The 25,721-nt window shown below is 50.4% G+C and overlaps 2 protein-coding genes across 13 annotated transcripts in view; one reads left to right on the top strand and one right to left on the bottom strand.

The window, feature by feature from the left end:
* Nucleotides 1-11,987, bottom strand: part of SGPL1 (sphingosine-1-phosphate lyase 1) — a 72,398-nt gene extending 60,411 nt beyond the window's left edge. The window contains exon 1 of the mRNA XM_058671498.1: nucleotides 11,842-11,987. Coding sequence (XP_058527481.1) covers nucleotides 11,842-11,971 — 130 coding nt within the window. The 5' untranslated portion in view covers nucleotides 11,972-11,987. The remainder of the gene's footprint in view (nucleotides 1-11,841) is intronic.
* TBATA (thymus, brain and testes associated) lies at nucleotides 999-25,721 on the top strand. Of its 12 annotated transcripts, XM_058671503.1 has the most exons (12): nucleotides 12,361-12,411; nucleotides 12,669-12,736; nucleotides 14,053-14,172; nucleotides 14,525-14,791; nucleotides 15,391-15,623; nucleotides 18,127-18,282; nucleotides 19,114-19,193; nucleotides 20,262-20,444; nucleotides 22,134-22,215; nucleotides 22,896-23,046; nucleotides 24,761-24,813; nucleotides 25,466-25,721. In XM_058671503.1, the coding sequence occupies exons 3-12, from the start codon at nucleotides 14,126-14,128 to the stop codon at nucleotides 25,549-25,551; spliced, it is 1,338 nt and encodes a 445-aa protein (XP_058527486.1). In that variant the 5' UTR covers nucleotides 12,361-12,411; nucleotides 12,669-12,736; nucleotides 14,053-14,125; the 3' UTR covers nucleotides 25,552-25,721. The 12 variants fall into 12 exon arrangements, with proteins under 12 accessions (XP_058527485.1, XP_012781941.1, XP_036351757.1 ...); XM_058671502.1 differs by lacking the exons at nucleotides 12,361-12,411; nucleotides 12,669-12,736 and adding an exon at nucleotides 999-1,086; XM_058671504.1 differs by lacking the exon at nucleotides 12,669-12,736 and having other exon boundaries at nucleotides 12,316-12,411.

The raw sequence follows: 25,721 nt of genomic DNA, 5'->3' as shown, positions 1-25,721 counted from the left end.
CCAGCTACTTCCCTCTAGGGAAGTATCTCTAAGTTTCTAGTTGGGAGCGGAAGGTCCTGTGGGGATTGCCCAATGTCATCTCTGGCCGCAGCCCCACAACCACAAAAACAAGTCAAAACTCAAGGCCAACTCAGCTTCGGGGCGAGAAGAAACAAGTGTCAGCAGAGGCTGCCCAGGCTTCAGTCCAGGTAGTGTGGAAATCACCTGCCCTGTGACCACCTCCTAAATGGTAACTCATAGCAACAAACATCTATCCATGCATGCCCCAAGGTCTCCACGACTTACAGAACATGTAGAGAAGATGTCTCCACAGGGAAAGACAGTTATTGAATTTGGCTCACAAAATCCCCTATGATCAGCCCCTGCCTCTGGTTGTCTTCATCTCTACCATTTCCACCTCACCCTAAGACTTTATTCTCAGCTGTGCAAAAACGCTGTGCTTTGCAGACCAGCAGGCATCCACAGGGCTGTTCTGAGTAACCTAGGCCTTCTGGAGTCCCTAGCCACACGGAACTACTGAAAGGCCACCTGACAGACCCCAGGTTTTTGTACTCCCAGAGTTTTTGCAAACTGTCCCCTTGCTTTTTTTTTTTTTAAGATTTATTCATTTTATTACAGCCAGATATACACAGAGGAGGAGAGACAAAGAGGAAGATCTTCCATCCGATGATTCACTCCCCAAGTGAGCCGCAACGGACCGATGCGCGGCGATCCGAAGCCGGGAACCTGGAACCTCTTCCGGGTCTCCCACATGGGTGCAGTGTCCCAATGCACTGGGCCGTCCTCAACTGCTTTCCCAGGCCACAAGCAGGGAGCTGGATGGGAAGTGGAGCTGCCGGGATTAGAACCGGTGCCCATATGGGATCCCGGGGCATGCAAGGTGAGGACTTTAGCCGCTAGGCCACGCCGCCGGGCCCTATCCCCTTGCTTTTTGATCCACTCAGGAAGTTCTACAACCCATTCCTTGGCAGACAGAATCTTAGGTGGTCGAGCATTCTTTCCCTTTTGTCTCTGTACTCCTGACATTTCTCACATTCTATCTTCATTTTTTGGCTCCCATTGAGACTGATAACCACTTGAGAACAGGTACTATATCTTTTCATCTTTGTATTCTCTAGTCTATGTTATAGACCCTACACAAACATGTGTCTGATAAATGGTTTCATGATTTTTTTTGGAGAAGAAATAGAGTGGGTACTTAAATTGAGTCAAGGGTTATCAAGGTAAAGAAAGTCTAGATTTTATTTGTGTGGCCTGAAAGAGGAGAACAGGAATACCACTGTGAAGCCTCAGAGAGATATACTTAAGCTCAGTGTTAACAACTTTCTATCCAACACAACTATGAAGAACATGAATGGCAGTCTTGTCAACAGAGGTGGTCACACATTGACCAATATTAGCAAACGTCTGGTAGGAAATGAGGCCAGGACACAGACAGCAAATTAATGATCTGAAGACACACCTGAGACTCTGTGGATGATTGGTTCATTCATTCAGTGAATAGTGGGCATCAGGCTGTCCCATGAGTTTGATACGTTAATACTAAGCACACACACACCCATAGAACACCACACAGGTCAAGGTCCTGTGCTTGGTGATAAACAAGATGACCTCTGATATTTTGGAGCTTACAGGATTGCTAAAGAGATACACGTCGTTATAGGAATCACTGAACACTAAGAATGTAAGGGTGGGAGGAGCTAGCACATCAGAGCAGAGCCACTGAAGTTGGAAGGAATGGACACAGAAAGCTTGTTTTGATCCATGGCCTTAGACATTCTGGAGGCCTCAGGCTTGTTTCTATTCTGATGTTTGCCCTTCCAGTTGAGTGACCTTGCTGAGTGCTGGCCTGGACCAGTCCATACATGTCAGCTCCGGAGCTGAGTCTTGCTCAGGTATCAGGCAGTTAGGTGACTTTAATCATCCCAGGGAGACAGGTGAGCCGCGTGGAGTCAAGCCCTCCCCTTCTCTTTCCTTCCTGTCTTGTCTGAAAGACCTTGAAAGCCTCTCTGCTAGTCAGGTAAACCTCAGGACAATGAAGACACAGGCAGCACCTTGGCAGGTGCACCCCAAGAGTCTGGCAAAGACTCAAACCCTCAGAACAACCAGCCCTTATCAAAGTACCCCATATCACTGCCCACTGGCACATGACTGTGCTTAGAGGATGTTACACACACACTAATGAGGAATAATATTAAAATAAGACTGCAGCCCTTTCATGAAAAGTTTTCTTGGTTTTGATAAACAAAAATAATTTTTAAAATTCTATTAAGTCTTTACAGGCCCATGTGATTATATATGCAGAATCTTATTTAATAATCCAACAATCCCCATTGGGTTAACAGAATTATCATCCTTCTTTTACAGATGAGGAAACTGAGGCTTAGAAATTGCCCAAGTTTATATAAGTTCACACAGCTGGAGAACAAAGGCCTATCTCCCATGTCCATGCTTCTGGTCTCTGTACATTGAGAACTCTCATAGGACAGAATGAAAGCCCAACAAAGAGAAGGGAATTGAAATGAGTTACATTTTTTGCACAGGATCAGTTTAGCAAGAAGACTGTAAATATGAGTCCACAGCATAAAAACAAAGTTGAATCAAATGCCTTTATTACTCTTATGATAAAGGAATACTTTTTGTACTATGTAAGTTTATATAGCCATGCAACAAAGACTAACCTACCAAAAACAAGTAAGAAATAGTTGAAAAGGTCACAGAACACACGTACAACTAGCAGCTGAACTTGTGAAAAAATGTTCAAAAGACTCATTAAAGAAATGTAGATTGCAGCTATGCTAAGGTGACATTTGTCTCCTATAAACTTGAGAAACTCATAGGCTACAGCCATTACAACCTTAAACATACAATATTTAAGAAGGAAAAGAAGGTAACCAAAAGTCAATGACTCATATAGCCACCAATATCAAGAATATAAAAAGGAACACAAAAGTAACGAGAATGAATGGTCAGGATAGTAATAACCAAGAGGATCAAAAAATACAAATTGGTTCTTTGAAGAAAAAGGAATAAAAATATTCCCAGCAACACTTGCTCAGAGGGAAAGAGAGAGAAGATGAATTCACTGCAATGTCAGAAATCATTATAACATTATATATGTTCCTATAAAAATCACAAAGATATGGCCTTCAGGCAATAAATTTTAAAATGTTGATGGTGTGGAAAAATTCTTAGAACATGCAATATATCAGACCTTAAAATGACTGAGATGTTAAACTTATCTGGCACTTTATAATAGCCATAATGAAATATAGATATAAGGATTCAATGAGCAGTTAGGAACACAACTGATATGAATGGGGAAAAAACAGAACCCTCGCCCAGCTGTAGACAACTGCCTAGGTTGCCCCACACCTAGGCATTACACTGTTGGGAAAAAAGCAGCCAATAGCTGGGGGTATCCTGGGCCTGGTTAATGCCAAAGTTAACTATACCGAAGTACCAGCATAGTTGCTTATTCTATTTTTTTTTAAATATGTGAGGAAGGCAAGGTATGCTGGGCTGGGACATGCCACCCTGGCCCCCAGGCAGGGAGGTTGGGTGGAAGAGCTATAGATGCCCCAGAGAAGGGAGTCTGGAGGGCATGTTAGAGAGAGTGCATTTGAGGGGATTTTTGACAGAGAAGGAATGACTTCTGGGAGCTTCCACGGACTGGACCACTATACTTACCAGGTAGGCGAGGAAGCTGAGACATAGTGGCTTAGAGGGGAAAACTGGAGGGCATATCTAGGTCAGGTATACACCCATGTGGGAGACCTGGGCTGGGCTAAGTAGCATCACCTGCCAGCACATGCAAAAGCTGAGGCTGAGGGACATGCTTAGTTGGGCTAGGCCGTAGCACCTGCCCACAAGTGTCAGGGCAGGGGACGGACCATATCAGGGTGGGCTGTAGCATCCACTGCAATATGAGGAAACTAAATCTGAGGCAGATTCTTTAGGGTCCGGACTTGTGGGCTTACTTGTGGGACTGCAGCACCTACTGGTTTGTACGAGAGCTGGGGATGATGAGGGGCCTAGCTAGACTAGACCATGGAACTCATCTGACAGGAACTCACCTGACGCACATGGGGGATGGGGCTGAGAGGAGGTCAGGCAGGGAGGGCCATGCTGCAGCACCCGCTAGCACATACAAAGGCCGGGAAAGAGGGCAGATCTTGCAAGCCAACACAAGATTCAGGGTGGCAGCAGGCCTCATCAGCTTTGTGTGGGCAAGGTCTGGGGACAGGCTCGGTTGGACCAGCTTGTAGCACCAGCTAGCACAAACAAGAGCCAGGATAGGATGTGGATGTGCCTGGCTGGACTACCCTGTAATATCCACCAGCAATAGCTGAGACTGCAGGTAAGCTATGCCAGGCTGGATTGAAGTACCCACCAGCAAAGCACAAGATCCGGGTCTGGGAACAGACCTGGTAGGAAAACTTTGGGGACTCCCCTGCCAGGTTTCAGCTCCCACTGATGAGTGCAAGAGCCAAGGTTATGAGCAGACTAGGGTGAGCAAGGCTGCAGCAACTATTGGCATATGTGTGAGTCAGGTCTGGGGACAGGCCGGGCTGGGCCAGTCCACAGTATACACTGGCATGAAAGCCAGGATACAGTGCAAGGCAGGCTTTGTTGGACCACAACACCCACCAGATCACATGAGGGCTAGGGCCGGAAGGGAGCCAGACTGGGCTAAGCTGCTGCACCTGCCAGTGAGAGCTGGGACTGTATTGGGTAGGACTGAGCCAGGCTGCAGCACCTGCTAGCGAATGCTGAGACTGGGAGTGATCTTAGACTGGGCCACAGCACCTGCTGGCACACACAATACCCAGGGCTGGGAGTGGGCCTGATGGAAGGGACTCTTGTACTAGGCTGCTGCTTCTATTGGTGAAAGTGAAAGCTGTGACTAGGGGTGGACTGGCCTGGGCAGGGCTGCAGCACCCACTGGTGCAAGAAAAAGCTAGAATGGGTGCAGGCCAGCCTGGCTAGGCTAGGCTGCAGCACCAGCTGGCAAGTGCAGGATTAGGTGTGAATCAAGTCACATGGTACCTGGTACCATGGTACCTCATGGCAGGTACAAGATCTGGGGCTGGGAACAGACCTGGTAGGGGAATTGTGGGCACTCCCCTGTTGGATTGTAGCTTCTGCTGGTGAGCCTGAGAACCAGAGCTGGAGACAAGCCAGTCTGGTCAAGGCAGCAGCACCCACCAACATGTGTGGGCCAGGTCTGAACAAAGCTGTAGTACCCACAAGTATACACAAGAGCCAGATGGGTGTGGGATAGACTGGGATAAGCTGCAACTCATGCTGGCACATGTGAAAACCAGGGCTGGGGGCTGGCCTGGTGCAGGTTCTTAGGAGTTGCCCTGATTAGGCTGGTATGTGAAGACCAGGCCTGTGGCCATCTAGGCTGGGCTAGGCCGCAGTACCTGTCAGATCCCATTAGAGATCGGGTTGGTGTGGAACTGACCAGGCAGCTGCAACTACTGATATGTGTGTTGGACTGAACCTGCCCCTGTACTGGTTGTTGTACACAGGAGTCAAGTCTGAGGTGACCCCAGGCAAAGTTTCTTGAGGGGGCTCCTCCCCAATTAGACTGCTGGACTCAAACCCTGGTCACAAGGAGAAATCACAAGATATGTGGTCCTACCTTGGAGTGCATGTATTGGGATTGAGCCTCCTCAGTTGTTGATGCCTGTGCAGTGGACAGTATGTCCAGTTGCACACAAGGGACATGACAGCCAGTTCATCTAGGACATCAGAGGATGTTAAGTGTCTCATCAGAGGATGGAAAGCAGAATAGTCTGAACAACCATCTTGGCCAAGCTTTGCAGCAAGTGTTCGGGTCTGTGGATGTACACTGAGGTGGACTTGGTCAGCCAAGAGACCTTGGAAAGATTTTCTCAGCTCTGGTGCAACAAAGCTAGCTATGTCAGAACTATCCAAACCATTCAAGTAACACTCTCAGAACATTCTTTCCCACCTTGGGGTTACTAAGGTGTTATCAAATGACTGTCCCCCATCCCAGGTGCTGATATAGTTTGACAGCAAGGCTCAGTCCCCACCATACTTCTGAAGCAGACCAGGAGAATAAAAACACAAGAATTAAAACATTTGTCCAACCACTTTCCTCCATGCTCCCTCTCTCTCCACTTGAATCGAAGACCCACATGAGTGTGCATTCATCTTAACTATGGTAAATAATGTTAAAAATAAAATTAAAAGAATTTTAAAACCTCATCAAAGAAATAGAATATATATGATAATATGGGATATTGAGGGCAGGTAAATACAGTAACTAAACAGTGAATGAACTCTAGACTGAAGAAGGCAGAGGAAAGGATCAGGAACTTGAAAATACAACTCATTACCAATATGAGAAACTAGACAAAAATAAATAAATAAAGCAGAATCTCTGGACCTGTGGGTCAACAATGGAAGGAAGATCTAACATTGCTATCATTGACGTCTCAGAAAAAGAAAAAAAAAAATGAGACTAAAATAAATCCTTTAAATTGGCCAAAATGTTTTTATATTTGAAGGATATAAATCTATAAGTTCAAAATTATCAGTAGTTAAAAAAAAAAACAAAGAAATGTACATCAAGATATATCATTACTAAAACCTGACAAAGATGGGGGACAGAAAGTCTTAAAAACACCCAGGAAAAATGAAGACTTTATTTACATGGACAAAGCAATTAGAATAACAGCAGATTTCTCATCAGAAATCACAAAGGTTAGAAAGGCAGCATTTTTTCAAGTGATGAAAGAAAGCAGTAATCAATTTGGACCCTTACACTTCAGCAAAAACATGCTCCAGGGAATGAAGGCAGGGGGAGGGACATTCTAAAATGAAAATTTAAGAGCATTTGTCACTAGTAAACTTGTTCTTAAAGAGGGGCTAGTGTAAGATCTTTAAATGCAAATGCAACAATAGTAAAAAATAGATACATAAATAAGTAAAAATACCTTAGACCATCGGGAAGGAAGAGCACAGGCACAGACATACAGATTAAAAACAATAGCTTTTCCTGATCAACTGCTTAGTTGTGCTTGACACTTGGAGAAAAAAAAACATAAAACTGTCTAACACAGCTCTAACTGTATAGTCAATATTAAAGATAACTACATTTATAAAAAGGGGAGCAGAAGGGACATAACGAGAAATAAGCTTCATTTGAACTGTTGAAACCAGGAGGCTAGTAGACTGTGATAAGCTGTCTATAAGTAATGAGGTTCCCAAAGCAACCACTAAAAATCTCTACAAAGACACATACTCAAAAACATAATAGAGAAATTAAAATTGGATTGTTAAAAAATACAATTAATCCAAGGAAAAGGAAATGGAAAACAAACATATGGTTTGGTGAAAAATGAGTAAAACTCATGACACAAATACACACTTTCCATAAGAAATACTTTTCAAAGGTAACCAAATAGGCATAGGCTAAAAGGATAGAAAAGATAAGTCATGTAAAAGTAATTAAAGAAGCAGTGGCTGTATTAAAATCAGATAGACATTACATCATGATAAAAGTGCCAATTCATCAGAAGACAGCAACAACAGTCATAAAATACATGAAGAAAAAATAATAAAAAGGAGAAATGTGCAAATCTACAATTGTAATTGGAAGTTTCAATCTCTCTTTCTTCTTAACATTTATTCACTTATTTAAAAGACTTAATGACAGACAGAGAAAAAAGAGATCCTCCACCTCCTGGTTCACTTCCCAAATGCCAGCAACATCAAGGGTTGGACCAGGGCAAAGCTAGCAGTTCAGAACTCTGTCTGGGTCTCCCACACAGGTGGCAGGAGCCCAAGGACTTGAGCCACTCTCTACTGCTTTCCTTAGTACATGAGCACGAGCTGAAACACAAGAGGAGCAGCCAAGTTTGAACCAGTGCCCATGTGGGACGCCAGCATCATAGGCAATGGCTTAACCCTCTGGGCCCTAGCACTCCCCTCTTGGCAAGTGGTAGAGCTAGACGGAAAACGAGCAAGGATATATAAGAACTCAACAACAATCAATGAACTGTCAATGAGCAGACTCTAATCAATATCCATAGAACATTTTATCCCACAGCAACAGCACACACATCCTTTCCAATGCCCATACAGTGAATACCAATGCAGGTCACACCCAGCTCCATAAAATAAGCCTTCACAGATGACAAGTTATTTAACTACTATAAAACATGTCCTTCTATCACAATGGAATTAATTAATTAATTAATTAATTGGAAATGAATAGCAGGCAGATGACAAAAAATTCCAGAGATACTTAAAACTAAACCATATGGTCCTAAATAATCCACAGAGCAATCCAAGGAAGTCCTAAGGAAAGAAAAAGAAAGCTAAGCAAAAATGGAGATATAATATACCGAACTCTGCAGAACACTGCAAAGGCAGTGCTGGGAGGGCAAGGTACAGATTGAAGGGGCAAAGGTTCAACTCAGCGATATCAGCACCTACCTCAACAGCTTAGCCGGGCCCGGCGCGATAGCATAGTGGTTAAGGTCCTCTCCTTGAACGCCCCGGGATCCCGTATGGGCGCCGGCTCTGATCCCCGCGGCCCCGCTTCCCATCCAGCTCCCTGCTTGTGGCCTGGGAAAGCAGTCAAGGACGACCCAAGGCCTTGGGATCCTGCACCCACATGGAAGACCCGGAAGGAGATTCCTGGCTCGTGGCTTCGGATAGGTGCAGCACTGGCCATTGCGGCCACTTGGGGAGTGAATCATTGGACAGAGGATCTTCCTCTCTGTCTCTCCTCCCCTCTGTACATCTGCCTTTCCAATAAAATAAATAAATCTTTCTTTTTTTAAAAAAAAAGAGCCTAGCCAGCTAACCCCAATGCAATCAGAAAAAGAAAATGATTAAGAACAGAAGTCCGGGCCCGGCGGCGTGGCCTAGCGGCTTAAGTTCTCGCCTTGAAACGCACCGGGATCCCATATGGGCGCCGGTTCTAATCCCAGCAGCTCCACTTCCCATCCAGCTCCCTGCTTGTGGCCTGGGAAAGCAGTCGAGGACGGCCCAAAGCCTTGGGACCCTGCACCCGCATGGGAAACCTGGAAGAGGTTCCTGGTTCCCGGCTTCGGATCAGCGCGCACCGGCTGTTGCGGCTCACTTGGGGAGTGAATCATCAGACGGAAGATCTTCCTCTCTGTCTCTCCTCCTCTCTGTATATCTGACTTTGTAATAAAATAAATAAATCTTAAAAAAAAAAAAAAAAAAAAGAACAGAAGTCCATGAAGCTGAAAACAGAAAAAAAGAAAAAAAAATACTTCAGTAGTACTGTTATGCCACAGAACTGGTACCCCCAGAAACCTATCTTAAGTTACCCGCTTCTTGGCCACTACCAGCTGCACTCCATATGTAGACTGTGTGTCCAGTTCTAAGTAACAGACTGGGGTAGGCCTTGAGTGCAGCAGCTACAACGCTGGTTGGGACACCCACATCTCCTATGGAAGTTCAAGGGTTCAAGTCTTGCTTGGATCTGTTCTGGATTCTTGCTAATGCAGCCTCCAGGAAGCAACTGGTGATGGCCCAATACTTGGTTCCCTGTCAGTCTGTGGGACACCTGAATAGAGTTCCTGGCTCTTAGCATCTGGAAGTGAGGCAGCAGAAGGAAGATCTCTTTCAAAAAATAATTAAAAAAACAAAACTTTTAAAGGTAAAAAAAATGATATAGTGGACAAGTTCTGAGGCAACCGGGATAGGGTGGGAATGGCTTTTCCTCTTTTCTATGTCAGCTCACACTGTAGAAAAACCCCGAAGCATGCCTAAAGCAGCTGTTCCCTGGAACACAAAGCCTTCTCTCCTTTCAAGCATGGTATTGTGCAGCTGGATGCTCACCAGGGCCCCTGGAGACGTGCAAGAGGAGGTTTCAGGGATGCTTCCAAAAGGTCACCTGTTCTTGTGGAGCCAGGCTGGGCCAAGTCAGAGAAGGCATAGACAGGGCATATTCTGACCCCTGTGGACGGAGAGACACTGGCACAAGGTCCCAAGGAGGGGTTACCCTCACCAGTCCACCACAGTCCACTCCCTCAGGCAGGAGGCACAGAATTCTGTCAGAGTTTGGCTTTGCGGTCTAGCTTCCTACCACCCCGGAAGCTGAATATGACAGTCTAAAAGCCAGGAATGCTGACCTCAGAGACCCTGCCTGAGACCACCCCTGAGATGCAGTCTCAGCTAGGAGAATACTAACCTCCCTCCTAGCAAAGCACTGTCTGCAAAGTTCTCCATCATTTGCAGAGCTGCTTGCACCCCTCGGACCTCTGAGGTCAGTCATCACAGGGGTCAAGAACAAGCCCTGTCTTGTTTGACAGCCATTCAAGTTGAGCATCAAAGAAATAAAGTGAGTTACCCAAGAAAGCTCTCAGACAAAGGACCCCACTTTGTGATCCTGTTCCATCAAGTTCACAACAGGAACAATGATCACAATCCACCTGTTTGAGCTTCTTTATGGGGCCAGACACACGACCAGGTCACCTTACTTCCCTTGTCCTTCAAACAACCTAGAAGTAAGGCAGAGTACCTTGTTTTACAGGCCCAGAGGAAGTAATGTCTCATTTGAGAGACAAATTGAGAGAGAGAGAGGGAGAGAAAAAGAGAGTTTGTTAATTCACTGATTTACTCCCCAAATAGCCACAACAGCTGGGACTGAGCCAGACTGAAGCCAGGAGCCAGGAATTCCATTCCTCTCTCCCACCTAGGTACAAGAACCCAAGCACTTGGGTCACCATCCACTCCTTTTCCAGGCACATGATCACGGATAATGTAATCGGAAGTGGAGCAGCCAGGACTTGAATCAGCACTCTGACATGGGATGGCAGTACTGTAGATGGCAGCTTAATGGGTGATCAGAACACTGGTCCCAAATTGTTTCTCCTTTCTAGACCTGTTTCTGGAAACCAGAATGACTCTATTTCTTTTAAGATTTATTTATTTTCATTGAAAGGCAGATTAACAGAGAGAATGAGAGACAGATCTTCCTTCTACTGCTTCACTCCCCCAAATAGCTGCAATGGCTGGAGCTGAGCTGACCCAAAGCCAAGAGCCTCCCGGTCTGTCAGGCATGCAGGGGCCCAAGGTTTTGAGCCATCCTTTTGCTGTTTTCTCAGGCCGTAAGCAGGGAGCTGGATGGGAAGTAGAGCAGCCAGGAAAAAAAAATCTATGCCCATGAGGGATGCCAGCGCTTGTAGGTGGAGGATTAGTTGGTTGAGCCACCATGCTGGTTCCAAATGACTCTATTTCAATCTGAATGCCTTGGAGACATTTAAAATACTTTAAAAATGTATTTACTTTTTTGAAGGGAAGAGTGATGGGGGTAAGGGGGAGAAAAGGAGAGGGAGAGAGAAAGAAACAGACTCTTCCATCCATTCTTCCACTCTCCAACTGCCCACATCGAGGACTATGCCAAGCTGAAGCCAAGACCTGGGAGCTTCATCCACCTCTCCATGTGGGTGGCAGAGGCTCAAAGACTTCTGCTGCTTTCCCAGGCACATTAGCAAGAAACTAGATTGGAACTGGATCAACTGGGACCCAAATTGGTGCTCCCATACAGGATACTGGTATTACCAGCAGCAGCTTAACTCACTGTTCCACAATGCCAGTCCCCAAAGCGGATGATATCAGCAAGTGATCCTACTTGGTACTAGGCACAGTTCTAAACACTAAGACGTGTTATCTCTCACTTAATATGCCCTTTAATCCTATGAGAATAAGGGCAAATACTATCTTCATTTCAAAGATAAAGGAACTGGGATTCAGAGGTCAAGTGTGTTGTCTGAGGCCACACAGTAAAGAAGTACGGCAGGGATTTGAACCAAAGATTCTTACCACCACCCCGCGTCTGTGGCAGTCCAAGCAGCTTACCAAGGTGATGGCATCTAAAAGACGTCAGGGCCCAGGGGGAACTCCCATGCTTCTGGGGGTTCTCCTCTCTAGGAGACAGTCCCTGAATATCCATCTGCAGGAATAGAACACAGGAACACAGGAAGGCCAACCCCTGCACAGGGCATAGTGCTGACAAAGCTGGGCTCCAGCCCCAGAATCATCCCCGATCAGTTCTCTCCATCCATCTGCTGCTCGCTGGGAGAATCCAGCCCTACGTCCTCCTCCTCCCCATCATTCCCACTATAGGTGCTCTGGGGAGGCAGGGGTAGGACGCTTAAAAGGAGCCGAGGCCCTTGGCATGTCCTGCCTGCCCTCAAGGAGGGGACAGAGAGCTGGGGGAGGCGGGTAGGTGAGGGAGAGGGGAACAGTCCTGCAGTTGTAAGGAGGAGTAACTTAGCAACCGCTAGCTCAGTGTGATCACAAAGCAGCCAGGCTCGCCACAGAGCCCATAAGCCTGCCCCCTGGTTTGTCCCCTGGCAGCAGGGGTTTCTTGTCCACAAGCCACCCTCCTTGGTAAGTCCAAGGGTCTTTTGGGAGGACATAGAACCCAGAACCAGGTCCAACTCCAGGAGAAGGCCCAGACAGGTGACTGTGGGAGGGAAAGTTCTGAGCTGGATTGGTGGGAGCCTTGGGAGCCCTTGTGCCTGGCTGGCTGGTGGCCCAGGGACAGAGGTGGAGTAGGACAGGGGCAGAGGGCAGTGAAGACCTGTCTGTCCTGCTCCGGGGAGGAGATGGGCCTGGCCTTTGGAGTCCTGCTGACCTCTACACAGAAGCTGCGGGCTGTGACTCACGGCTGACTTATCAGATCCTTGTCAGGTATCAGTCCCACGTACCACAGGTAAGTTCTGCAATCAGGATAGTCTTGTCACAGTGTCACATTTACACACAAGTGCACACACGTGTGTGAACCTGATCATGATTGTGGCAGTCAGATGAAAGCATTTGAAAGTTTCTGTTCTAAAAAAAGGCCTTTTCCTGTCAGCAGGTGGATATGGGGCTTGCAGATGCCCTGCCCAGAAGGCTGTAGCATCAAATACCCTAGGACTGCGCTGTCCTTAAGGATGCTCCAAGCTTGTTGAGGAGGCAGCTCATCTGATTGCTTTTAGAGGAAGATAAGAGACCTGGCTGTTTAACCTCAGTAGGCATCTCCTCTTTCCTCATCTCCCACAAAGGTGACCTTCCCCATCCTCCCCTGACAAAGGCTGGGCAGGGGAGCGGGCCCATAGATTCTGTGACTCTGGAGATGAAGTCTCCAAGTGCATATTTTCCCTATCCCAATGCCATTCCTAGCACTTCAGTTACATAGAGAGATTGACCACAGTTCTTCGGCAGTTTGTTTTTACATATTTTATTTGAAAAGCAGAGAGGGAGACACAGGCTTCCTATCTGTGAGTTCGCACCTACAAATACCTACAATACCCCAAATAACCAGGCTGAAGCCAGGAACCAGGGACTCAGTCCGGGTCTCCCACCTGGCTGCCAGAGACCCCCTTGCATTCTGTTCTCATGTATTTCAGCATTGGATCAGGCTGAAACCATGAGGTCTCCCATGTGGATGGCAGGGGCCCAGGTACGTGGGTCATCTTTCATTGCCTTCCCAGGCACATCAGTGAATCAGAAGCAGAGCAGCAGAGAATCTGAACTTACACCCCACCATCATAGATGGCAGCTTAATGTTCTGCACCTAAACACCAGCCTCTGAACTTTTATTCTTTTAATTTTTTAAATTTTTAAAAAGATTTATTTATTTTTATTGGAAAACCAGATATACACAGAGGAGGAGAGACAGAGAGGAAGATCTTCTGTCTGATTATTCACTCCCCAAGTGACCGCAACGGCTGGAGCTGAGCTGATCCGAAGCCAGGGAACCAGGGACTTCTTCAGGGTCACAAACGTGGGTGCAGGGTCCCAAGGCTTTGGGCCGTCCTCAACTGCTTTCTCAGGCCACAAGTAGGGATGGGAAGTGGGGCTGCCAGGATTAGAACTGATATCCATATGGGATCCCGGGCATTCAAGGCGAGGACTTTGGTCGCTAGGCCACCGTGCTGGGTTCTTGCGCTTTGTAATTCTCTGGAAATTGCCCCTCAGGACTTCACATTGTATTTGTACCTGGCATACAGTGTGCCGACGTTCACACCCTTTGTTCCCACAAAGCATCTGCTTCCTGTTCTACGCCTTCAACACTAGTGCTACCTGTGCTGTGCCGTACAGTAACAGAAACCCTACAATGGCTATGGAAGTGACTGCTCAGCTGGCTGAACATCCGCTGCCGAGGTGAGGCCTGATGCCTACTCTATAAACTGAGGCAGCACACAGCGGGGGGGAGCGGAGGGGATGGTGGAGGGTAGGGAGGTGTCAGCCAGCAAGGTAGAAGACCTGGGGGACTGGCCATGGGGAATTTTAGCAACAAGGGGCTCCGAAGAAGTAATTTTTTCTTGCTTTGCCCTGCCTGCCAACTGGGCAGGCCCCTCTGGGAAGGGCAGAGGACTCAAGCAGGGATATGGGGCAGAAGCACAGGGCACAGGTGTGCTGGGGCTTTTCTGGAAGCGATGTGCTCTGTTCACTGGGGGTAGGGGAAGCAAGCCAAATGCAATTTACAGAGAAGATTTGCTTTTATTTCTTTAAGTCCCAGACTCTCTAGAGACGAATCAAGACTGGAGCAGGAAACTCTGGGGGCCAACCAGCGAAGTCCTCAGAGAGTCCAGGGGCAGCATGCCCTGCTTAGCATATCCAGAGTCCACCTGTATTCCTGCAGAGGGGCTCTTTCCAGCCAGGGCCACCAGAAGGGAGTGCAAAAAGCCACCGGGCAGGTGGTGCCACCGGGCCCTAGGGCAAGAGTAGCCCACCACTGCATCCTTGCTCGAGCAGACTGGCCTCTACCTCTTCCTCCAGGGTACAAGACAGGGTGAAGGGAGGGGACAGAACAATAGAAATGGGCAGTCTCTGGGGGAATCCAGCCAGGGCTGGACACTCTCCTGCAGCCTCATGGTGCTGAAAGCCTTGGCTCTGCTTCTCCTGGGAGGGGACCCTGGGGTGAGAGACCTATTGGCTTGATCTGGCCTTGGCTACAGCTCTGGTCCCTGAACGCTGAGCTTGGGAGCGTGCAACAGCAGGGTGACAGCCCGTGACCAGCTTCTGCAAAGCTGCCAATGCTTTGGCTTGGGGGACGCCCTGGCTGGGGGCCAGGTGCCCTATTTAAGGGTATGTTGCCCCATGCCAGATGTTCGGAGGAGTAGGTGAGTCTGTGCTTGTGTTTCTGCCTTTAGATGTGGTCTATGGGAGCAAGCAGGGCCCTGGCAATTCCACTAGAGTTCCTGTTGTGGCTCCCAGCTCCCTGCCCAGCAAGACCAAGACACGCAGGGGCCTGGACTGAGAGAAAAGCGTGGTGTTCCAGTGCAGGCTGGCACTGCTGCTGGAGGCGGGAGAAACAGAGGGGCAGGGTGAGCAGAGCAGAGCAGACTGCATGCCCCTCTTTTAAACTCTCTCCTTCAGTCCCAAGGCTGAGCTGAAACCTGAGAAGAAAGGCCCCCGGCCCCAGAGCCAGGGGGATGGAGGGCCCCAAAGAGAGCTGGTGATCCCAGGCGTTGTGGATTTTGAGCTGACCCCAGAGCCGGTGACAACCTCCAAGCCCCAAACCCCTGGCTCCTACCGTTTTGGCCGGCTGAGCCACCACTCCTTCTTCTCCCGACACCACCCTCATCCCCAGCATGTGACTCACATCCAAGGTAGGTCTGGGTTAGCCTGGGCCTGGCTGGGTCAGGGCTGGGCAGGGGGCTATCAAGAATTGCTGCTGAGGGCTGAAAAGGAAGTGGCGAGCACAGCCATCACTTCCAGGCTGAGGTCAGGGAGTATGGGGCCTGACCAGGGATGCAGAGCCACCAAGTAGTCAGACAGGACTCCACCTCAGGGGTCAGGGGAAAAGGCACAGGCTCCAAGGGCAGATCATGGCTTCCCCTCACTACAGGAATTCTCTCCCATCTTACACACCAGCTCTGCTCTATTCTGGAACGTAGGCCTTCTCTCTATGGGTCTAGCCACCCAGCCAGTATTCACTGAGGGTGCCATGCCCGGGGGGTGACAGAGAACACAACACATACATCGCTGCCCTGTGAGAGCTGCTCTCCCAAGGGAAACACACTGGGTGTTGGGGCCAAGAGTACAGAAGTGAGGATCACTGTTCTTAACAAGTGATCAGTGGAAAGATGCAACCAATGGTGTGACATTGAAGCAAAGACCTAAGAGAATGAAGGAACTATGTGTACACTTGGGCACAAAGATCCAGGCCAATCATCAGCAATGTGAAGACCCCGAGGCCAGAACAGGGGCAAAGAGAGAGGAGGGGTAGAAAGTAGACAACTTTGGGAGGCGACTGGGCCCAGTCAAGGGGCTTCAATGGCTGCTGCTGTCACCAGGAAGCCATTTCCCAGAGTCAGATGGAGCCACTAGGTGGTCGTGAGCATGGAAGTGACAGAAGGGAGATATTTGAATAATATAACTTGGCCCCTGGGCTCCAACTCTGAAAGCAGTGGGAGAGTCTGTGACCTTGGTCCAGACCCTGTTTAGGAGCTAAAGCGCACAGCACACAGTGACTGATTCAACATGCAGCACCCGGGGCCCAGGCTCTGCCAGGCTCTTGACTAAGGCCACTGGAACTGAGTCTGCCAAGACCAAGAAACCTCCCCTACACCAGGGCAAGATCGGAGGTGGGGAAAGGGGCGGCATCAGGATGTGGAGATATGAAAGGTGAGATGCCTTCTACAGCTACTGAGATTTGGGGAAAAGACAGAAATACACTTCTAAAAGTTCTTAAAACATGGAATTAAAAGTAAGAGTTGGGCCAGGCATTTAACCTGGTGGTTAAATTGCTGCATCCAAAATCAAAGAACTCTCATCTTATATACAGCTTGATTTCTGGTGCCAGTTCCTGACTCCTGCTTCCTCCAGGGCACACCCAGAGGGGCAGCAGTGACGGGCACAGGTCCTTGGAACTCTATTACCCACATGGGAGACCAGGACTGGGACCTCCGCTCCCAGGTTCTTCAGACTGACCCAGCCCCAGCTGTAACAGTTATTTGGAGAGTAAATCAATGGATGAAGTTCACTCTCACACTTCTTTTTTCTCTCTGCCTCTCACATAAATAAACAGTTTTTTTAAAAGCATGAGTTCATTTTGGTCAAAAAAAAAAAAAAAACCCTGTTATAATATGTAGAAAGTGCATATTGTAAAAGCAAAAAAAAAAAAACTATGCTTCAAAAAATTTTGCACCAAGAGAAAGTCATACTTTAAAGATTGATTTGAAAGGCAGAGTGGCAGGGAAGGAGATGGAGAAGGGGAGAAGGAGATCATTAGCTACAACAGCCAGGACAGGGTCATGCTGACCCCAGAGGACAGAAACTCCATCTAGATCTTCCACATGCATGGTAGGGCGCATTAACAGGGAGCTACATCAGAAACAGAACAACCAGGACTCGAACTGGTGCTTCAATGTGGGATGCCACCAGAGTAAGTGGTGGCTGAACCCCCCATGCCACAAAGCTGTTCCCTAAGCTCATACCTTGAATTCCATTTTTTAACAACTTTGTGAGAGCCTCTCCAAGAGTGGTGATGCTTCTTGTGGTGTACCTGCAGGGGATCAGACAGGGTCCGTGGGGATTCAGGAGAGGAAACCTGGCCCACAGGCCAGGCCCAGATATCCAACATTATGCGCAGAGACCATTGAGCTGGGAGAGGCTGGCAGAGGGGGCCCCTGGATCCCCCAGCAAGCATTTCAGGAAGGACCTACTTGCTCACAAATTAACCATCCAGAATCACCTGTTACCCAGACAGACCCTGGATGCAAGGGCCCCCAGCCCTGGGGCTGCCAGACCAGGGCTGTCACAGACTGGGACTTTCTGACCCAGTAGTCTGGTCCTTGGCTGCTTATGTGCTCACAGGTATGCTCCAGTCTGTCCTGTCCTGGGAAACCTGCAGGACCTCAGGAAGCAAACGGACAAGTCCTTGTGTGACCCCCTCGAGCAGGTGCTTCCATGCTCAGTTTCCCTTGGGTGCTGTGATGGCTGGTCCAGGTGGTTAGAGTGGCTTGCTCTGACCATCTCTGGGCTGGTGGTGGTGATAGGAGAAAGTGGAGCCGGGACTCTGTCCTCACTCCCTATCACCGTCATCTTTCCAGCCTCCTGGAGCTCCTGATTGCCCATGCCTCTCATTCCACAACCTGTCACCCTTTGCAGATCTCACTGGGAAGCCTGTTTGTGTCGTCAGAGACGAGTTCTCTCAGATGCCCTTGCCCGAGTCCATGCCCTTATCTCACTGTCTGCTGGGGATGCCCACCATCTCTGCTCCCATTGGAGACCCCCAGTCCAACCGGAACCCCCAGCTTCCTTCTGGTGGGTACTTGGGCTCCATCACTATGGGACTTACCCCTCTTCTTAACATCTGCCCCACATGGCAGGTGCTGGGAGCCCCAATGAGGAAAAGGCCCTTATGGGAGGGGGAGGCCTGAAGAAGCACTCCCATTGTTCACAACCTGTCAGATTTCCCACCCTCAACCCCATCCACAAGCCCAACCCTGTTGGGACTACAGGTGCTCGGGGGGTAACAGCAAGCAGGTAATTTGCAGGGGACAAGTCAATTTTGGCAAGAGTCATGACTTCCAGTTAGACAGAAATGAGGTTTGCATGTTTAGTTAAGTCACATGCTAGGGAGCTGGCCAATGGGACAGTCAGCCAAGGGCTCGTACAGTCTTCTGGAGACTTTACCTGTCTCTCTCTCACTGGAGATAGGGACAGGACAGATGCCAGGGAAGCGGTTGGGCAGCCAGTGCAGGACTGAGTTTGGAAGGCTGTCTTCTTGCCAGCTTCTCCAGGGAGTAGGTTAGGAGCTTGATGACTCATGTGGGCCTAGTGCTTGAATTTCAGACCTGAGTTTAGGTGCCTGAGAGGGGTGAAGCTAGAGAAAGCCACATGAACCATGGCACAGATAGCTGAGTGCTTGCTAGTGCCTCGTGGTAATACCACAAGCAGGACAATGGTTCAAACCCCCCTGGAGGGAGGCTGTATGATTCCTAATTCTCCTCCCTCAAGGACATCATTCCCCTTTTGCTAGGGAAGGAATGTAAGTAGTCTGCCCTACCTAGCCCTGGACCTCTAGCCCTGATGCTACAGGCACGGGAGCAGGGCTCTAGATTCTGTTGGCAGGATCTTGTCCCCTCCTCCCAGAGGCCTGGAAGAAGGAGCTGAAGGAGCTGTCTTCCCGGGTGGCCACCTTCAGCAAGGAGAATGAGCTGAAGACCAAAGAGGTAGGTGTGCCCCCTTCCTCACCCAAGCCCTCCTATGCTGGGGCCTTCAAAACTCTACTGTTGACCTGGGATGGAGGGTGCTGACAAGTGGCAACACGTGGAAGAGGGTCATGTCCAGGGTGCAGAGGAGAGCAGATGGACCTTGAGGTGGAGGAACCAGGGAGAGGTCATGGAGAGGTGGCAAGGTGCAAGGTTGGGGGAGGTTTGTAGGTTGGTGGGGAGGCACAATGGCTCTGGGGCCCCGAACACAGGACATCTGTGGGCCTGCTAGGGAGAAGGCAGGAAGGTGCTGGCTTTGAATGTAAGGAAGAAGTGCCTGCTTTTAATGTATCAGTTTAACTTAGTATCTGATCTCACAAGGAGTGCAGAATCACTCAAGGGTTTTATCCATGATGGGGGGATGGGCATGGCCTGTTTGGTCAAATCATCAAGACCATAGGGAAGCAGCTTGAAGAGGCTTCGAGTTGGCACTAGGACAGGTCTGGCCCTTTGCTCCAGAGTCTGCTCCTGCTTTGGGTCTTGGGCAAGCAGAGTGGAGAGGCAGAGGCCGAGGCCAGGCTTCTCATCCCTGTTGCAGCTCACTGTGGCATCCACTGAGTCTCAGTTTTCTTGTCTTTAACATGGGGGAAAGGATCTCACCAGTCTTGAGCAGAACTGCAAAGGCAGGAGGCTTCAAGCCTGTGCCCTGAGGCAGGGCTGGGGCTGCAGAGCTAGGAATGAAGGTCAGAGGCAGGCCCTTGGCGTAGGGTGCTGATTTTTACATCTCTTGATGGAAAGGAGGAAGGGCTGAAAGGAGCACCTACCCGGGGGCATGTGGAGAAAGGGTTCCAGAAGGAAGAACCCTGGAGAGTTGAAATTGTTTGTTTTCAGCATGCTTGCTACAGTATAAGGGGGTGGAGAGAGGCCAGCCAGGGGTGCTAAAGAAGGGACTTAGCAAAGGGGGTGCTGAATGATTTCCTGAGTGCCTGGCACTGCCATGGGGCTGAGGTTCAACGATGCCTTGGCTGTGTGACCCAGCTTCCTTCCCACCTCCTCCCTCCCCTCTTGCTCACTGCCTGGAGTGTCCAGCTGCTTGTGTCCCAGCAGAAGGAAGAGCCTCTGCGGGAACAGGGGGCCATGTATTCGGCTGACACTGGGAGGCTCATCCCGGCTTCCGTGCGTGCTGTTGGCCGTCGCAGCTCCCGCCAGCGGATTCGCCCTGTGGGCAGAGATGGAGGACAGAGCTTCCTCCTGCAGGATCAGGATCTGCTGGTGAGCTTAGCACTTGTCTTGCTCCCTGACTCCCAAGTGCATCACATCAGGGTGTGCTCCTCCAGAGGAGGGTCTGGTACCAGAAACTCACGGGGAGACAGCAAAACCCCAGCTCACATTGGTGTAAACTTGTTGCAGCTTTCATCCTATGGCCTATCCACACTGGAAGCTTGTGTATATTACCATCATAGGTCTGCCTAGCATTTGGGGTCCAGGTGTATGGAGATGCAGGCTGCTACACCCTGCAAGCCTGGCCTCCCATACCCTCAGAAGAGTTGGACCCTTGCTTTAGCACAGCACACAGCACACCTACTCTAGGCCTGAGACAAACTCATGCCTTGCTCCAGTTGGTTCTCCAGGGATGGTGAGCCACTCTGCAGCCTCTTGGGAGCCATGCTGTTAGGCATTAATGAACTCTCCAGGGAACAGTCAGAGATGGGAGGCCCATTCTACAGATCACAGATGGGGAGACTGAGGCCCTGCTAGGTGATGCTCCATGGTCTAGCGCCCCCCCCCCCACCCACCAAGCCCAGAGAAAGAAGAGCACAGCTGAGGGGCTAGAATGCAGTGCTTTCTCCACCATAGGACGGCCTCACTTCACCAGGAATTAGGTTCTCAGGTCCTGTGGGGAGGGGGCACAGGGCAGGTAAGTCACATGCAGAGAATGGAGAAGGGTCTGGGGCAAATCAGGGTGGGGGGATTCCTGTAACAGGTGGATACCTGGGGGTGAGTGTGGGCACCCAAGCAGGCAGAGGCCTGGGAGATGCCAGACCCAGCTCTGGCTCTTCCAAGGAGTCGGAGCCCTGCTGGGGCTAGCCAAGCCCCTCGGGGTCCTGGGGAGACTGATTGCCAAGCACTGAGAGGGTCCTACTCTCCTAGGACTCCAGGGGTTCCACCTTCCACCATGGGCCCCAACTTCAGTTCGCCACAGGTGCCCCAAGAAGCCTGGCCTAGGGAGCCCACATAACCCACCTGAGATGGAGCTGGACCTTTTCCTGATGCTGCTTGACTGGAGAGCGCAGGGGAAGTTGAGGCTTGCAGTGGCCAAGACGTCAGAGGATGAGAAGGATGCGTCCAGGCACCAAGTGGACAGGAGGGAGCCCCATACCCAGCTGTTGGCAGTGGGAGCTGCCCACCCTGAGCTCCAGGCTGCCCACTGGGGTGTCCCTGCCTCTTGGCTGACATTGCCAGGTTCTGGGCACTCCAGAGTAGGGAGTCCCGAGGCAATCCTGAAATTTCCACAAGGACCCAGTCACTTGAGACTCAGTGCGTGTCTCGGGAGTGTCAGGACAGGGGGTGGGGATGATTGACCAGCTCTGATCACCTTCCCCAAGAAAGGTCCTGGGAGATAGCTAACCCAAGCAGCTCCAGGGATGAAGGACCTACTGTCTCCCTGCTGGGCATCCTTGCTCAAAAGCCAGATTCCTCCTTGTCCAGGGAGAAGTGGAGAATCTTCCTGAAGGGCTGCTATGCAGCAAAGCCCTCTGTTGAGTGCAAAATACCAGGCACAGGGGGAGGCTGAGGCCCTGTTGGGAGGAACTTGCTTAGCCAGCCTGTGGCTCTGGGGTCTCACCTGTGAGGGATGGGCCCTTCAGTGCCCCTGAAGCCCATGTAGGCCTTTGCTCCCAGTTGGAACATGCACCATCTGGTCCCACTGACCCAGTCTGTCCTCTATCCCCCTGCCTGTAGGTCCTGGAGCTGCTTTGTCAGATCTTGCAGACAGACTCACTGAGCGCTATCCAGTTCTGGCTGCTCTACGCTTCCCCCAAGGGTGAGGACACAACCGCACGGTCTCCTCTCTGCACAGGGACTGCCAACATCCAGCCCTTGTTCCCTGGCTCTGTGGACTTAGATATGGCTCAGTGTTCTCTTTTGGGAGAGGCCCTGAAATAGTCCTTTTCAGCTGGACAACACTGCTTTCCTCTCCATGAGTCTTTGGCAGAGGATGTGTCCTGCTCCTTGGAGGGGACCCTTCCTCTATGCTGGCCCTGCTCACACCATAGTGGAAAATGCACAGGTACACATGGTCCAGACAGACACGGGGATGTACATGAACACACACACAGCCACACATTGGGACACTGAGTAGAGTGAAGGGGAAGAGTGGAGAGAGCCAGGAAGCTAACTGGAGAAGGCAGAGGGGAGAGAAGAGGAGGAGGGGAGCGAAGGGAGAGAGGAAGAGGACAGCCCATCCCCAACAGACTTCCCAGAGATGGCCAAGGGGTGTGTGGAGGGCAGGATGGGGCTGAAGAAAAGGCACACAAGTATTTGTGCAATAGGAGAGGGACAACTTGCACACATGTAACAGGAGAGCACATGGACAGAATTTGGGATGCTTAGAGAAAGCTGTGCTTAGCCTGGCTTGGGCCAGAGCTGGAGGCCCTGTTGTCTCGCCTTTACCGCTGCCGTTCAAGAGGCAGCTGAGAACTCTGCTTGGGGTTCTGCTTTCAGAGAAAGACCTGGCTCTAGGACTGCTGCAGACGGCAGTGGCCCAGCTCCTCCCTCAGCCTTTGGTCTCCATTCCGGCAGAAAAACTGCTGCACCAGCTGCAAGAAGTCCAGGAGCCACCACCTCAGGAGAAGCAGCAGCTGCCGCACTCCAGGTGGGCTCTGTAACCCTCACCTGCCGGCTTCCTCCTGGAACCACCCCCTCCCATATCCACCCAGGGGATGCCACTGGGGCCCAAAGAAGGAAGATGACATTGGCCAGAGCTAGGGTTGACAGAGCCTTGCCCAGGGATCTTCCTGTTGAGCCCATGCTGTGTGAGTGCCCACACTGCCCATCAGACTGGCCACCTGCCATGCCCATGGTGGCAAGACTACTGGATAAGTTCCCTCTGAGACACTCATGGTGGATGGGAGGACACAGGTAGAGAAGGAACGCTACATGACGCAGGCTGAGGACTTTGACACTAATATTGAGTGCCCGAGGAAGGTAGGAGAGAAAGAGATCAATGGTAAATTGGGGAACCAATTTGCATAGCTGTTAGCACCAAGCAGCTGCTGTGTTGGTGTGAGCTTACTGGGGGCTTTGCATATGTCTAGGCCTTGTAACCTCCCACAGAGGCAGTGCCACCTCCATCTGACAGAGGAGGACACAGAGGCTTGGGGAGGAGTGTTCAAACCACCTGCTCAGTTGGGGGCTTGCTGCAAATTCAGATTCCATTGAACCTAGCTCTGTAGAGGAGGGGGCAAGCATGGACTCTGCATTATCAGCAGCCATCCTGAGACTTCTGACAGCTTGGGGAGGATGGGAGGAGGCTGAGGGTGTGGCAGACAGGAAGGCACACACATGAGGGAGTGTGAAGTCTCAGGTGGTTGGAGCCATGAGAAACGCACGGGCTTGGAGAGAAGGGGAGTCAGGGAGGAGAGCTTAGTTTTGCTAAAAGCACAGGCTCTCGCTCTGACCTTGCACTTGTCTGTCTGTTACTCTGAGTGACCAGAGGAGGAATGGCATGGAGAGAAAGGCAGCATCACTGTGACCCCTGCTAAGCCTCTGTTTTACCTTGCCTCAAATCTCCCTCTAAGAGACTTAGATGGGGAAAATGACCTCTTGGAAGGGGTAGATGTAAAAGGGATTGAAGAGGGCTAAGTATGATGGCCTAGTGGCTAAATCCTCTTCTTGCACTTGCCAAGATCCCATATGGGTGCCAGTTCATGTCCCAGCTGCCCCACTTCCCACCCAGCTCCCTGCTTTGACCTGGGAAAGCAATCAAGGATGGTCCAAAGCTTTGGGACTGTGCACCCATGTGGGAGACCCAAAGAAGTTCCTGGATCCTGGCTTTGGATTGGCTCAGCTCCAGCTGTTGCAGCCATTTGGGGAATGAACCAGCAGATGGAAGATCTTTCTCCCTGTATCTCCTTCTCTCTGGAAATCTCACTCTCAGATAAAAACAAATCCTTTTTTTAAAAAGGCATTGGGGGAAATACAGAACCCAACTTCAACAGAGGGGAGCATTGCCCATGGCTGTGTAAGAGGTGGGCATGTTCTCCCCCTGTCTGCCAGAAGCCAGTGGGGTAAGCAAGGGCCTGTGGCTTTGGCCATTCCCTGCAGCTGCGGGAACAGAAGGACCTTACTTCCTGGGGAGAAGGGTGGGTGACAGCCAATGGAGTCCATAGTCTAGATCCTGTTGGGGTGACACAGGGAGGTCACAAGCGTTCAACCACAGCATGCTGGCTGTCAGGGAGTAGGATGCAGGGAGCTCTTGCTTATGGAGCAGCACCTGCACCACCGTCCCCATTCCCCTGCCACACACCCTCAGTGGCAGTGGCTTTCCAGCCTGACCTTTCAGGCCTCCACTTGCTCTTTGGTTTCAGTCAGTCTTTAAAGAAGATGAAGACGCCACCTCTACCAAAAAGTGCAAAGCCAGGTAAGACTCCACACAGGGGCTCACCCTTTGGTCTCCCTGAGGACTGCTCTGAATGGATTCCTTGGCCACTTGGCAATGGGCCCCTGCCCAAGGAGCCTACTCATTCCAATGAGTCAGTCACCCAACAAGGAGGGCTCTTGGACCTGGGGAGGGACCACTAGCAAAGCTCCACCTACTTGTGGGTGGACAGCAAACCAGCCAAGAGATGCGTGGTAAGAGATGCCATGAGACAGGTGTGGTCTCATGCAGAAAGTGTCTGGGGGTTAGAAGCAGGGGTGAGTACCCCCTCTGGTTGCTCTGTAAGCATGAACCAGGTGGGGAGGGGCACAAAGAGGTGAGGGAAACCAGAGAGGGGCCCACTGTAATCTTCCTGGTGATTTAGGTCTAAGGCAGGGTCAGGGTGGGAGGGAAGGGAAGAGGACAGATGTTCCTGATGGAGCCTGGATTGGGTTCTGAGTACCCTGCCTTGGTTGGGGTGGGAGGATGATGAGGCTCAGAGAATGGAATCAACTTGTCTCAGGTCTCCAGAAGAGCTGAGAACAGAAACCCAGCATGGGCCTCCGGTCCATTCTCACACATGGCCTGGGGGGTCCCACGGGAAGCGGTCTGCTTCCCACTGCTCCTGTCCTGCCTGCTGTCTCTCCTTCCCCAGAGTACATCGGGAAAGCCCAAGTCCTGCGGATGCACTCAAGCATGGGCCCGGAAGAAAAGGTGGCAGAGGCAAAGGCAGGGAGCTGAGAAACACGGGACTGAACAAGGCCCCGTGGCCTGCCTGGCACCAAGGCAGCTCCCAGGTTTGGGAGAACTTCACCCCCTACCACTTCAACAGCAGCTCCTAATTGCCTAAGCACAGTCTACCCAATAAAAGTTGGCCTTCCCCTGGGGAGGACGGCTCCATTCTCCCAACA

The sequence above is a fragment of the Ochotona princeps genome, chromosome 13, assembly GCF_030435755.1.
Source record: "Ochotona princeps isolate mOchPri1 chromosome 13, mOchPri1.hap1, whole genome shotgun sequence".
Lineage (NCBI taxonomy): Eukaryota > Metazoa > Chordata > Mammalia > Lagomorpha > Ochotonidae > Ochotona > Ochotona princeps.
The sequence above is the reverse complement of the archived record's forward strand: the minus strand, read 5'-3'. Positions and strand labels throughout refer to the sequence as shown.

Coding starts and splice junctions, on each gene's coding strand:
- TBATA (XM_058671502.1), top strand. CDS start 14,126: ATGGCTATGGAAGTGACTGCTCAGCTGGCTGAACATCCGCTGCCGAG. Junction 14,173..14,524: donor GCTGAACATCCGCTGCCGAG/GTGAGGCCTGAT, acceptor TATTTCTTTAAG/TCCCAGACTCTCTAGAGACG. Junction 22,216..22,895: donor GCTCTACGCTTCCCCCAAGG/GTGAGGACACAA, acceptor TTCTGCTTTCAG/AGAAAGACCTGGCTCTAGGA.